This window comes from Saccostrea cucullata, unplaced genomic scaffold (genome assembly GCF_032062105.1).
Source record: "Saccostrea cucullata isolate Sc308-1 unplaced genomic scaffold, CSIRO_AGI_Scuc_v1 ctg3755, whole genome shotgun sequence".
Lineage (NCBI taxonomy): Eukaryota > Metazoa > Mollusca > Bivalvia > Ostreida > Ostreidae > Saccostrea > Saccostrea cuccullata.
The window spans coordinates 32,413-47,127 of record NW_026932352.1 but is presented as its reverse complement, the minus strand read 5'-3'; the positions used below and the strand labels follow the sequence as shown (position 1 = coordinate 47,127).

The 14,715-nt window shown below is 33.4% G+C and overlaps 1 protein-coding gene across 1 annotated transcript; it reads right to left on the bottom strand.

Annotated features, from left to right (window-relative positions):
• Positions 1–441: 441 nt before the first annotated feature.
• Positions 442–13,908, bottom strand: LOC134234931 (UDP-xylose and UDP-N-acetylglucosamine transporter-like). Its single transcript, XM_062716974.1, has 10 exons — positions 13,790–13,908; positions 11,416–11,529; positions 10,915–11,017; positions 10,480–10,529; positions 10,233–10,338; positions 9,595–9,661; positions 5,620–5,729; positions 4,854–4,929; positions 4,282–4,354; positions 442–798 (listed from the first exon to the last, which is right to left on the bottom strand). The coding sequence occupies exons 1-10, from the start codon at positions 13,864–13,866 to the stop codon at positions 567–569; spliced, it is 1,008 nt and encodes a 335-aa protein (XP_062572958.1). The 5' UTR covers positions 13,867–13,908; the 3' UTR covers positions 442–566.
• Between the last annotated feature and the right edge of the window lie 807 nt (positions 13,909–14,715).

Below are 14,715 nucleotides of genomic sequence, written 5' to 3'. Positions count from 1 at the left end.
TTTAGCAAAAACAAAAGCGTATCTGATCTCTCAGGTTGGCTCAAGACATTTACAATGTAATTCTTATCAGTGTAGTGCAAGACTAACCAATAATACTGGATTTATGTAAATTTTACGTCATAGTGCAATGAATTTTTTAAAGGAGCCTCAAGAATTACTTGTGATAAAGCAAACTGTAAATGATACCCACATATAGATCTAGCCTAGCTATAAAAATGATTAAAATTGGTCAAAATCATATAAGCTTTACCTCTCTAAACACATGTACATTCAGTCATGTATACCTAATGCTACACAAGGTGAAAAGAAATTAAAACAAAGGGACAAAATCATTAAACCTTTCCATTTCTATGTACATTCATTTTTGTATAATATATTGTACTTCATTTGAAATAAATAAAAAAAAAAATCTGACAAGCTTTTGACTTCTTAATTCATTCATTAATACAAACCCATAAATTATTCCCAAGTGAAAAAAAAATCAAATTCAAAACTACTAGACAAAATAAAACAATTTATCCACTCATAAATACATTCAATGACACATTAATTTTAAATACTAATACTTATTCGGTCTTCTTCTTTGGCATTAGCCCCGGTATATGGACAATTTCCGTAAATAACATGACCCCAATAAAGGTTAAAATAGTTCCAATCCAGTGAAGTGAAGTAAAAGGATTGTTGAAGTAAAAAATGGAGAGAATCAAACTGACAAACTTCCTTAAGGTGACGATTAAGGTGACTGTTAAGGCCGTACACTCCGTCGTCAAGATAAACACACTCCGTATACAGATGTATCTGATTGGTCGTCAAGGAATAAACAAGACTCACTTAAATCTGACAGTAACAAACATTTTGTGACTTTTTTAAAATAACTACCAGTTTCAATTATTAAGTACCCCTGGTATTACACTGGTTGCACATATATTTTTCAGATCAATATGACAAAAGAAACAAGAGGCCCATGGGCCACATCGCTCACCTGAGTAACTTGGGTGATGCAGTTCTTTACCAGATTCCCCCTCTTGCTATACCTATCATGCCCCACTACCCCCTTCCCTTTTATGATTTTAAACTTAAGAATCTACACTACCCCAGGATGCTTCCATATAAGTTTCAGCTTTTCTGGCCCAGTGGTTCTTGAAAAGAAGATTTTTAAAGATTTGTTCTATATATTTCTATGTAAAACTTGGATTCCCTATTGTGGCCCCGCCCTACCCCAGGGGTCATGATTTTAACAATTTAATATCTACACTACCCAAGGATGTTTCCACATAAGTTTCAGCTTTCCTGGCCCAGTGGTTCTTGAGAAGAAGATTTTTAAAGATTTGTTCTATATATTTCTATGTAAAACTTGGATTCCCTATTGTGGCCCCGCCCTACCCCTGGGGGACATGGTTTTAACAATTTAATACCTACACTACCCAAGGATACTTCCACATAAGTTTCAGCTTTCCTGGCCCAGTGGTTCTTGAGAAGAAGATTTTTAAAGATTTGTTCTATATATTTCTATGTAAAACTTCTATTCCCTATTGTGGCCCCGCCCTACCCCTGGGGGACATGGTTTTAACAATTTAATATCTACACTACCCAAAGAACCTTCCACATAAGTTTCAGCTTTCCTGGCCCAGTGGTTCTTGAGAAGAAGATTTTTAAAGATTTGTTCTATATATTTCTTTGTAAAACTTGGATTTCCTATTGTGGCCCTGTCCAAACCCTAGGGGTCATGATTTTAACAATTTAATATCTACACTACCCAAGGATGCGTCCACATAAGTTTCAGCTTTCCTGGCCCAGTGGTTCTTGAGAAGAAGATTTTTAAAGATTTGTTCTATATATTTCTATGTAAAACTTCTATTCCCTATTGTGGCCCCGCCCTACCCCCGGGGGTCATGATGTTAACAATTTAATATCTACACTACCCAAGGATGCTTCCATAAAAGTTTCAGCTTTCCTGGTCCAGTAGTTCTTGAGAGGAAGGTTTTTAAAGATTTGTTCTATATATTTCTTTGTAAAACTTGGATTTCCTATTGTGGCCCCGCCCTACCCTTGGGGGTCATGATTTTAACAATTTAATATCTACACTACCCAAGGATGCGTCCACATAAGTTTCAGCTTTCCTGGCCGAGTGGTTCTTGAGAAGAAGATTTTTAAAGATTTGTTCTATATATTTCTTTGTAAAACTTGGATTTCCTATTGTGGCCCCGCCCTACCCCTGGGGGTCTTGATTTTAAAGGGGGAGGAAATAAGCACCTCCTTCAAAATTACCTGGTCTTAGAACCCCTGTCAATCATCTGAAAATAAGCTTGGGATTGGATACTTTGATTTGATTGACATTTAGTTTGCTGCTGTTGTGTATATCTTGTGTACCTTGTCTGGAGATCGTACCAACCATCGAATTAACTTTCAGGCTTTTGATGCCTACCGCACATGCCAACGTGATAAAGAAGCAATCAAATTGTTCTTTTCTTTTTTAATACATAAGAATATGCCATAAATATAATCAATCTATCAAATAATTAAATAAATGACAAGAAAAATCATGACTTTATAATATATATTATAAATTTAATTTTAAAAGGGAGGATTTCATATCACGATTACAATCGATGATTTTTTATTTTTGTGTCAGAACATGAAGGTACAATTATTCCTCGATTAATTAACAAAATGAACCGACCTGCGTTTGAAGCTAGTATCATGAAATAAATAAAATTATTTTTTAAAACAAGTATGTCAACATTGTAACCTTGTTTATGAGTCAAGCGAATTTATATTTATAAGACAAACCTGTACATGCTGTACGTGTCGCTTTCCCTCAAGACATGGTGACGAAGTTACGATTTAAAAATAAGTTTAAGTTTATAACTGAAGAGAAATGACTCGGAATATAACATCTTGCTTTGTTTGATGTTTGAAATTAATAATGAATCCCAAAAGAAAAAAAAAACGATGCAGATGATTCCATTCCCGTTTCATAGCTGTCGGGGAATCAACCCCGGTCCAAAGCCCTGCCATTTTAACCGACCATGCGTTATGGGAAAATCAAGTAGGCTTTATCTTAAAAAGATTTTTATTTAGACAATGATATTTCTACTTCAACATTTTATTCTCAAAATATCGTTTCTAAGTTTCATTGTTATTTACCGAGAGACTGTTTTATGATTCACTTTCTTCTTTCGTTTTGCGTAGAAGATGTGTAATTTGAATTACTTCCCTTTTTGTCGCCAGATTACAACGACAGATTTTGGTGCTAAATGTATTTTCGTTATAACACTTCATTAAGAAACACACTGTATATAAAAAATGCCGAATTATTAAAAGTATCAATTATTTTCAAAGAAAAAAATTGAGAAGGATTCTGTCTGCAACAAGAAATGCTTTATTTCACATTTCAATTCATGAGCTAAACATGAAAAAAAAAACGTCCTCGGTTTACGAAGTCGTAGGAAAACACATACAGGTAATACACTCAGGGGCTCAGGTACCACCCTGTGTATATAGGTAGTATACACAAGTCAGCGTCATTCCCTCAGGGCTTCTCAGCCGCTTCTATTAAGCTACACTCCACACCAAACTTACCTGAGGAAAACCATACGGTTGAAAACCTCGGCCTTTAACAATTTAATATCTACACTACCCAAGGATGCTTCCACATAAGTTTCAGCTTTCCTGGCCCAGTGGTTCTTGAGAAGATTTTTTAGTGACCCCACCCTATTTTTGTCTTTTCTTGATTATCTCCCCTTGTAAGGGGACTTGGACCTTCATTTTAACAACTTAAACTCCCCTTCACGGTTCACCCAAGGATGCTTTGTACCAAGTTTGGTTAAAATTGGCCCATTGGTCCTTGAGAAGAAGTCGAAAATGTGAAAAGTTTACAGACGGACGGACGGACGGCTAGACGGACGGACAGCTAGACGGACGACGGACAAAATGTGATCAGAAAAGCTCACTTGAGCCTTCGGCTCAGGTGAGCTAAAAAGGTACTCTAACTTAATCTCTAAAAAAGAATGAGTTGTTTTTTTTTTTTCAAGGTAATTTGCAGATTCATTTGCAAAAGCACAATTGCATGAGTACACACACAGTTCCTAAATTTATATTTTATTAACACTTGCCTGATAATAAAGACTAAAGCTTCTACATTTTGCTCTGGTTCAATATGAACATAAATTTTATCTGTACTATTAATGATGTCTTTCAAATCAAACATTTCTTATTCTGCTATTAACTGGATTTTTTCTCAAAGTGCAGTTTATTTTGATGAGAATTTTCAAAGGATACTGGGTAAGTATATTGCCTGCAAGAAAGAGCCACATCTGAGGGACAGAAAATCCCAGGCCTAAACTGACTGGGGCTGAAAAAAGAATCAGAAATATTTAAAATATTAGTCAATACAATGAATACACTTTAAATTATTTTATGACAGAATTCGTTTTAATATGAACTTTCTATAACTGATTCTTTAGCCAAAAGCAAAGGGAAGTAATTCATGTCAGTCAGATGGATCTGAATGCCTGTTGTCAAAAAATACAGTCAGAAGAGCACCTGACAAGGGGTGTTTCAGGGGACTCAGGTTCTAGTCCTGGTCTGGTCCATCAGACCTTTCCCTCACCGATTACAGATTAATAACATAGTGGTCTATTTTTCTTCCACTTATATATCTGATAAATAAAGGTTATTCAAATATCTTCATTTACATGTACATAGAATGAAACAAATTAAAAGAGCCTTTTTTATGATGTGTTGTTGGGTCAAGTTTTAGGTTTTCTCTCTGTTTTTCACACTGCATTTATTGAATGGAGTATCACAGAGAAAAACACAAGAGTTCAGATGATGCACCATTCTTGACTTACTTGTTTGATTAAAAAGTGACACATGATGAGAAATATCAGAAGCTAGAAACACAAATCCTGGTAGAGGAAGGAAGTGCTGAAAAAAAATAAATCTTTGCTGTTTAAAATCAACAGAGCACAGGGAGGCAACTGGTGTTAGTTTAAACAATAACAGAAATTATGTCATATAAATGAATAGTGGCAAATCTAATGTTGTTAGTACATCCTCAACAGATAAGGACAATGCACATTAATTTTACTCTAAATTCCCATCTACTGCTTTCAGGATATTAAACATTATTTTACACTGATTTCTGTAAAATTTAGCCCAAACATTTATTAGCGAGTCCAGCTCTCTTTCTATTGACAATTCCCATTTTATAAAAATTTATAAAAATATTTATATACATTAAAAGAAATCATGGGTTATAATTTTCAAAAATTGACCAGTACAGTGCAAGAAGACAGAGAAATAATAAACTGTTTTAATATTTGCAGTTCTTTGCAGGACCTATAATGCTATTGAATTCAAAACATTTTTCTGTAAACTTGTCCATCTTGTGAGTTAGGTGAGAAGTTTTTTTTCAACAATATCCACTTTCAATTTCTATAACTTTGTTGATAGTCTTTCAGAACTTTTAAAGTTGATCCCAAAGAATGACTAGGGATTAAAGGCTCTGAGTTATTCAGGAGGTTTCTACTTACATTATAGAAGAGAGATTCTTTGGGGTGTTTTCCGTACTTACATTATAGAAGAGAGATTCTTTGGGGTGTTTTCTGTACTTACATTATAGAAGAGAGATTCTTTGGGGTGTTTTCCGTACTGGCCATAAATCTTCTCCTGGAGGATCCCCATTCCTGCCGTCAGGAACAGGGCCACAGTCAACATCACAAGACCTGTCAACATAAAATAAGTAAATGTCAACATTACAAGACCTGTCAATATAAAATAAGTAAACGTCAACATCACAAGACCTGTCAACATAAAATAAGTAAATGTCAACATCACCAGACCTGTCAATATAAAATAAGTAAATGTCAACATCACAAGACCTGTCAACATAAAATAAGTAAATGTCAACATCACCAGACCTGTCATCATAAAATAAGTAAATGTCAACATCACCAGACCTGTCATCATAAAATAAGTAAATGTCAACATCACCAGACCTGTCATCATAATATAAGTAAATGTTAACATCACAAGATCTGTCAATCAAAAATAAGTAAATGTCAACATCACATAGTGAAAAATAAGTAAATGTCAACATTACAAGATCTGTCATTGAAAAATAAGTAAATGTCAACATCACAAGATCTGTCAATGAAAAATAAGTTAATGTCAACATCACAAGACCTGTAAAAATAGGACCACTGTCAACATCACAAAACTAGTACAAGAAAAAAAAACAAAGGCATTAACAACAAGACCTGTTCAACAATGAATCAAAAGGGCCACTGTCTACAACACAAGATAACAGTTCACGATACTAAATCCTTATATAGAGTCCACAACACCAGATACTTGCCTAGACTCCACATGATCTTAACTTAACATCGAATTCTTACAGACCTAAACCGTGCTACTACACCACTCGAACGGTACGGTTCGGTACGCTTTGTGCACGGAACGGTATGCTTTGTGAACGGAACGGTTCGTTTTGTGAACGGTACGGTACGCTTTCTGCACGGAACGGTTCGCTTTGTGCACGGAACGGTACGCTTTGTGGACGGTACGTTTCGTTTCTTGCACGGAACGGTTCATTTTGTGAACGGTACGCTTTGGGAAACGGTATGCAAATGAAGTGGGCGGAGCCTGTTAGCTTTAATTCTTGATTGGCTGCTAAAAATTAATTCATTTTAAATGACTTTTGAAGTACTTAATGCACTTTGGCATTATGTATAGATATGTATTAATATACATAGAACTCGTAAATATTTCCGTGCTTATTTTTTACGCTTGCTGGACCTTCATTTTAAAAAGGAAAAAAAATTAAATGAAATATTTCTTCACTTTAAAATAAAGTTGTAACATAATTAAAAGGAATTAATATATACCGGGTATATACTTGTTTTATACATATAACGCTACGCACATAAATAAATTATTTTTAATTGATTGATTTATAGAAATAAATATGACTATCCCTGCTTCAATTTTATTCCTTGTAATTAGATAATTATGTACATTGTTTTTCATTTTTAAAATTGTAGATCTATTGTTTAAACGTTTGCTTCAGAAGAGGAATATCAGTAAACAAAATAAATACGATAATCAGCAGCAGAAAAACAAAATCAATACAATAACTTCCGAGTGCTTTCTGATGTAACAGAAAACATTCTTTTCACAGACAAGTACATGTATTTATGTTTTCAATAATCCTTTCAATGTAATAAGCAATTATTTTAATAAGTTTTTCTTTATTTTATTAAGTTATTTATTCTTGTAAAGTCTGTAAAAACGATGTTGTGAATGAGAGAGAGAGAGGGGGGATAAGGAGAGAGAGATGCAACCCCTTAATACATTATCTGTAAAAAAATTAATAACTTGTATTTATTCTCATTCTTCGTTTTATTTACATCGCCAAAGTCACAATTAATCAGTCTATGATTCTATTTAATCAACCCATTTACAACTGTTATGCAATGAATAATCCGTTCTCTGTACATGCATGCTGCACGCATGAAATCCTCGTGCATCCCTGTCAATCAAAATGGCATGACGCTAGGTGACTCTGAAAGTCTGTTTACGCAGGAAGAATTTCTCCTGTGATTTGAAACATTCTTCTGGTCAGTTCTTAGTTTACACCTGTTTAAAAAAAATATTGGGTCACAGCCGGAGGGGCGGGGGCGCCGTGTGTTTAACACACCTTTCAAATTATTTAGTTCGGACCACATCAAAGGTATTTAATCACTCAACTGACATCCAGCAAACTCATCTTCCAGGTTTCACCACAACACTGATTACAAATTTACTTCCTAAATTATCCTTTTTCAGACAAAAATAAATAAGCATGTATCCCTAAATTTTAATTTTCTTTCTTTTTTTTTTTTTTTATATTTTTTTTAAATTTTTTTTTTTTACAAAAGCACAATTTAAAGTCATAAAATTGTATAACTATCGCCTTCTAGAGAAGGGGGAGGGTAACAAACATAACTCGTATGGCTTGAAAGAGGATTGATATCTTTTTTAATTTCATTTTATTTAGTAAATTATCTTTTTTCAGACACTAATGAGGATGTTTCTTTTATTTACAACGTACCATTTTGCAGACTTATAAAGAACTTTTAACCAGCTAATTCGTATTGCTTTCTAGAAAGGGGATGGAGGTACAGTGTAACAAACCTTATAATATCTTTTTTTTTTCATTTTTCATGAGATGTATTTCAGAATGAAGTTATATTTATACTGCAGTTTGCACATTTTATTTGCAAGAAATTCGGCTGGCGATTTTTGTATGCAGCGTGAAATTGATCACAGTTTTATTAGTAAGATTATCATCCTTGTCAGTTCAGTAGAAATCTTCACGTTTACCGCATGTAATATTTTCATCCATATTTTACATGATTACAGATTTTCAGTGTAAGTATAACTGCACCAATGATTCGCCTATGGTAAAAATCTTATCAGAATTAATGTAAGAGTCTAATACTGTTCTTTTTTAAATTTTACTTTAGACAGTTTATATATGTTTTAAAATTCTTACAAAATAATTCATAAGTAAAATCAAGCATCTGATATGTACTACATATAAACATACTTACGACAAAAACAATCTTGTATCCGATAAGATTTAATAATTTAAATGAGCAAAATTAAAATCAAAAGTAGAGACAACCAGGGAATTAATTCATGAAAGCGTGCTCTATCTTAGTGGTATTATAGTCTATTGAACCTATTTTTATGTCAAATAAAATTATAGGATTATGAAACATGAATGTACATGTACACATTAAAAAAGGATTTTTTCCCCGGGCACGAGCACGATTATATTGAATTTTGAGGCATCTAATAATATTAGTTTAAATATCTGTATAGTTAAATTACGAATATTTAAATACAACTAATATTTCAAAGGAAATTGATTTAATTTGCTAATATAAAGAAAAAGAAAGACTTCAAAGACGCCGACATTGTTCGAGGTCCACTGTGCCCCGTACGTGTTTTGCGGGAAAACTCGTGGCCTGTACTGTACCTTTGACCACAAACACAACCAGTTGATCTAATTTATAGCAAGTAAGAAATCGTCTCACACTCTGTCTAGTTGTTTTAAAGCTGAAGTTTGCTTCGAGTAGTTTCCTTATTTTTACAGTTGAAGGTCCAGACGCATGATACTTGATAATGGTGTTTCGATCAGGCAGACACAACCTCCGTCCTCCTTTCACAGGCGCCGTAGCGAGAAATAAACCAAAATGACTTATTTGGTCATTACACGATTCAAAAATCATTGGGGGCGTGGTTTGCATAATTAACCAAAGAACGGTACGGTTCGCTTTGTGCACGGTACAATACACTTTGTGCACGGAACGGTTCGCTTTGTGCACGGAATGGTACGCTTTGTGAACGGAACGGTTCGCTTTGTGCACGGAACGGTACGCTTTGTTCACGGTACGGTACGGTTTCTGCACGGAACGGTACGGTTCGTTTCTGAGGTGTAGTAGCACGGTTTAGGGTCTGTACCTAAAGTCCACAAAATCAAATTCTTATCTAAAGTCCACAAAATCAAATTCTTACCTAAAGTCCACAAAATCAAATTCTTACCTAAAGTCCACAACACCAGATCCTTGAATACATTTTCAGCCTCTGTCTCGGGGTCTTTAGATAACTCCTACAATATAAGTCTCCAATGAATTTGACCTTTTTGAACAGTATTGAAACAAAAATATCCAGATAGTGTACAATTGCTTATTTTTGTACTGTCAAATTTTAGTGGTTTGAGGGTACAGTATTCATTTGTGGGGATCTAATTTGGTGGTCAGAAAGTTCTATATGAAATAATTTTTCTGCCTTTAAACAGCTGGCAAAGTAAAATATAAATACAAGACCTTCTTACGTTGTCTGAATTATTGACGTGTAAATCACGCAGACCTGAATGCAGGCATATTTTTCATGAAGTGTGTGTTATAAACAGTATTATATACATAATTTATATTATTATAAATGACTGTGTGGCATTGTTAAAAAAAATATTAAATTTGTTTATTAACTTAAATGGAATTACTATTTTGCAAAGCTAAGTAAATTTAAGGCTAGTCTTTGTGGATTCTTTCAATTCTTTCAAAAGATCATACATTAGGTGAGTGATTTCAACATCTGTAATCCACAGTGACATTGTTTCTAACAATTGGCAGCACACTATTTTACTTCTGGAATATACACTGGTTCTATTAATAGCTTACCTTATCTTCGTGTACATATTTGACCTCTTGTTGAGCTGAGGTTATTGTACAAATGGCAATACCTGCCGTAACCAAGGCAACAGACAAATATTTAGCTCTTGAATACCTATGAAAAAATATCAATTGAATAGATCAAAAACTGTTCCATTATGTAAATAATATATCTTTTTCAATAATTTTATAAATGATAGCTTTTTATTCTTACTGCCTTCTTTATACTTATCTAGAGCTATACTAATTTACATACTTTCTTTTCAGGATAAGTACACCTAGCATCAAACTGGGGATCATGGAACCCTGGAAAACATGTCAACTCGTTCAATTAAGTCAGTGAAAAATATGCTTATCTTTAATACTTGACAATTTCCCACAAAATTTACTTTTTCCTCATTATTACAAAACATGGTATAATTCACCATATTCATTCATCCAATACATTTTAGAATTTATACCCAAGATGCATGTAACCAGTTTAATAAATAATGTCTTAATTATGCTCTGAATTAGATTTTTATAGCTATAATATATAGACACACAAAACATGTGGAATACATAACATTTTAAACTTTTTCCATAAAAACTTATTTCCATTAATTTCTATAAAACGAAGTTAAAAAATCTCACTAATCCAGATCTTAGGCTTCAGATGCAACTAATTATTTTGATAAATATAATAACTTACTGCTCTGAATATCATTTGTAGAGGTATAGAAACACGGAACATATAGGCTGCATTGTTTGCCACTTGGACTAGGAAAAAGTACACCACCATGCCAAAATACTGCCTGTATAATATAATACAATAATATAATGAAAACTGTACACTCTGTTACTCAGTACACAGTAAAATATTCCAGAAGGCTATTGAATTCAAATTCAACATTTCGTAATCAGTTCCTGACCAGTCTCTTTTTCTTTTTCAAAATCATTTTAAAGTTCCACATATTCCTTTCACACAGCGCATTTATAAACATTTAGTGATTTACATACATATATATCATCATCAGTTACTATATTATTTTAGCTGAACACAACTTCTCAACAATCACAATTACCTTATAAAGTAAAAGAGTATCATGGCTGTATTTTTTTTTTTCATTTAAATAAATATCATAATTTTCTCATTCGTGGTATCATCTAAACCACCTGGTCTTTGATGATTGGAAAGAACAGGGCCACTAACCTGAGAGGTATCTTGGGGGTAACTGTGAAAAACTTGGAAGTAGTTATGAGGCCCTCACAGGAAATGAATAAGAACTGTGAGAATGTTATCAGATTCCCAGAAGTTGGAAAAGCACTGAAAAAACATAAAGTTCTGCAACTCAAAAGCACTCAAAACAAAATCTTCACTGGATTTTACAACAGATTCCCTTTGATAATTATTATTGATAAAATTACTTTGAAACTAAACAATTCATTTTGAAAAGGATTTCAGATATACAGTTGCACAATTTGATATATTCATTTATTAGTTAAGAGCTCTGGCACAATGTCTTGAGTAAGTTCTAAAATTTTGGGGCTATTAATGAGTGCTTCTTGAATGAAATTATAAAGGTCAGTTTTGGTCAACAGGATAATTGATTGGTAATAGTTCCACACGTTGTGACTCTTTGTTTATTTTTACAAGAATGTTTTTGTAAAAAGACTGTATTTAAAAAGCACTTTTTATCAAGCTATTTTGAATACCTTAATAAAGTATAGCTATTTCAATCTATATAGCTTAATCAAGAGATTGTGCTTGACCTGGTTTTTCAGGGTAATGAAAATTATTTTTGATGCACTGTATTAAATAGATGTTTTCTTTTAATTCACATTATTTTCCTCACACCTTTATACACCAGTACGATACATCAGAAAACCTGATCTGTTCTTTTTGAACAGGTTGGGACCAATCGCCCAAATGGGATATAATAGTCTGTTTGGGACATAATATCCCAAATGGGCTATAAATACGCATCAGTACACTTAAAAAGGAATAACATTTGGTTGACAAGTTTTCTTGTATGCCCATTGTTAAGGAGATTGATCCCTCAGAAGTTCCTTAGCTTCTTGGGGATCAATCTTAAAAACAGTAGGGTTGCAGAAAAACTTACTTACCAAAAGTTATTCCTTTTTAAGTGTTTTGATGCGGAATTATGATATATATTGCCAAAATAAAAAATTTCAATTTTTGCACTGTAAATTTATAGCCCATTTGGGATATTATATCCCAAACGGGCTATTATATCCTATTTGGGCGATTGGTCACAACCACAGGTGCTTGAGGACAGGACCCCCCCCCCCCCCCCCCCCCCCGCAATATAGACCCCCCGGGCCTGTTAGACTTTTTTCACATAAATTATATATGGATGACACATTTGTGATATAATCTATCCTATCCATTCGGAAAATTTGCTTAAATAAACATTTTATAAAAATTTCTACCCCACTCTCTATATATAAATTAACAAGGTTGCCAACTTCGTTTGCAAACCGAGAGGCACAGCCGAGAATTTTGGTTGAATGGTCTCATAAATCTAAACAAAGCCCTAAAATCAACAACTCATATTGTAAATTGAATAATCTTTTCATTAACCACCAACTCTCATGAAGGTTAAGGCACTTTAACAGTCGTTATGGTCAGTTTTCCAAAAGGATGTCAGGCTACAGTCAGCGTTTCAGCTTAATGAACGGAAGTGACGAGGAGACGACTTTTTACCGAAATACACAGTTCTGCAGAAAGTCTGAAACACTGTTTTGAAATAAACATTTGAAGAAATTTGGTTGATTTACATTTTAAAAAATGTCTTTCAAATGTATTGGAAGAAGAGAGTTCTAAACTGCTGATGTAAATGAAATATTTTTAATTATTTTTAAATACCTGATTTGCATGTATCGGTTTTGAGAGTTATGCCCTTTTAAAAATACAATTTATTAAAATACCTTCTTTTCCGTAAATATTTCGTGTAAAATCTACAAAACATTTGAAAATAATATCTTTATGAAGAATTCGTTCAAAAACACAAGAATATATCCATTGTTGATTTCTTACACGCATACTTGGTTATATGGGGTACATGGGTAATTAGTCCTCTCCTCATCACTTCCGTTCGATAAGCTTTTTACGGAGTTGGCAACCTTGTTGATTTTTATATACAATGTAGGGCAGATTTTATAGAACGTTTGTTTTAGGTAATTCTTCGATTTGTTGGTATAGATCTTATCACAAATATGTCAATGAAAGATTATTTCTGAGAAAAAAGTCGAAAAAGCCCATGGGTCTATTTCGAAGGGGGGGGGGGGGGTCCTGTCCTCAAGCACCTGTGGTCACACCTGTTGAAAGAAGTTCATCAGGTCCCGCACAATCTCTTGATTAAGCTATATAGCTTGATTTAGCTATATATAGCTTCATTTTAAAAGCTCTTCGGAATAGCTTGATTAAGCTATTTTATCAGACTTTTTTCTCAAATGTGTTATTTTTTAAGCATGTGCTTAATCAAGAGATTGTGCTGGACCAGTTCATTGGACAAAACAAAATGGCTCAGAGCCACCAGTGGCTGTAATTTGCTTATCATTACCTAATTAAATACTCAAGGAATATCATGTTACAACAGCATCCTATGAAGACGAACGCTATAGCTATTGCTGGATTCATTTTTATCAGTTTAAAGCAATCCACTGGTGTTTTTTTGAATCGTCGGCTTAAAAATGTTTTACTTCCGGTGTGTAATTTCGGTTAACTCGAACATCAACCAATTCGTACTTTAGATGGATATTGAACTTTTAAAGAAGATTGGCAAGGAAGTTAAGCGGAATGCTTATAGGCCTACAATAAAGGTGAAAAATTAAATCTCAAATCTTTTATATTTCATCAATCGATACCTCAAAAGGGGGGATCCAACTTCTTCCAGTCCCATTTTTCATTAATATTTTCAGAACATTTTCTATATAGGCCTAATAAAATCTTTAAAGAAGTTGGGGTCACCCACCCACCCAACCGACCGTGAACCCCCCCCCCTCTCTCTCTCTCTCTCTCTAAAATCACACAGCAGTGTATTTGTGGAATTTCAATTTAATTTTCTTTTGCACTATTATTCATTAATTAAAGGATATCTAAAAATCTGATATTTTTCAAAGTGAATTTGTATATCATAAAAATGATTTTGAGAACAATTAGACCTATTAAAAATCCATAATTTTCAATAATGATAAAATTTTGAACTGGGAAACGAAAATGGACTATTAAGTGAATATTCATTAATAATATGTAATTTAATTAAATAAATCCTCATTTTAATTAAAAATATAAGTAAATTAACTTACTAATTTAATAAGATTTTAGTGTGTTTATAATCATCTTAAATAGCGAGCGTCAAGTGTCTAAGCAACTTATAGAACACGAGTTAGTCCATGTACAAATTAGCTCGATTCTCTAACCCCTTATATCACCAAGAAAATAAAATACTTGATTATTGTTTTTAATAACATCTTAAATGATTGCATG

What these genes read in the sequence shown, in the direction of transcription:
- LOC134234931 (XM_062716974.1), bottom strand. Translation starts at nt 13,866, where the DNA reads ATGAATCCAGCAATAGCTATAGCGTTCGTCTTCATAGGATGCTGTTGT. An exon ending in ACCCCCAAGATACCTCTCAG is followed by an intron (nt 11,018 to 11,415) that starts GTTAGTGGCCCT and finishes TATATTATACAG; the next exon opens with GCAGTATTTTGGCATGGTGG. An exon ending in GTACTTATCCTGAAAAGAAA is followed by an intron (nt 10,339 to 10,479) that starts GTATGTAAATTA and finishes ATTTTTTCATAG; the next exon opens with GTATTCAAGAGCTAAATATT.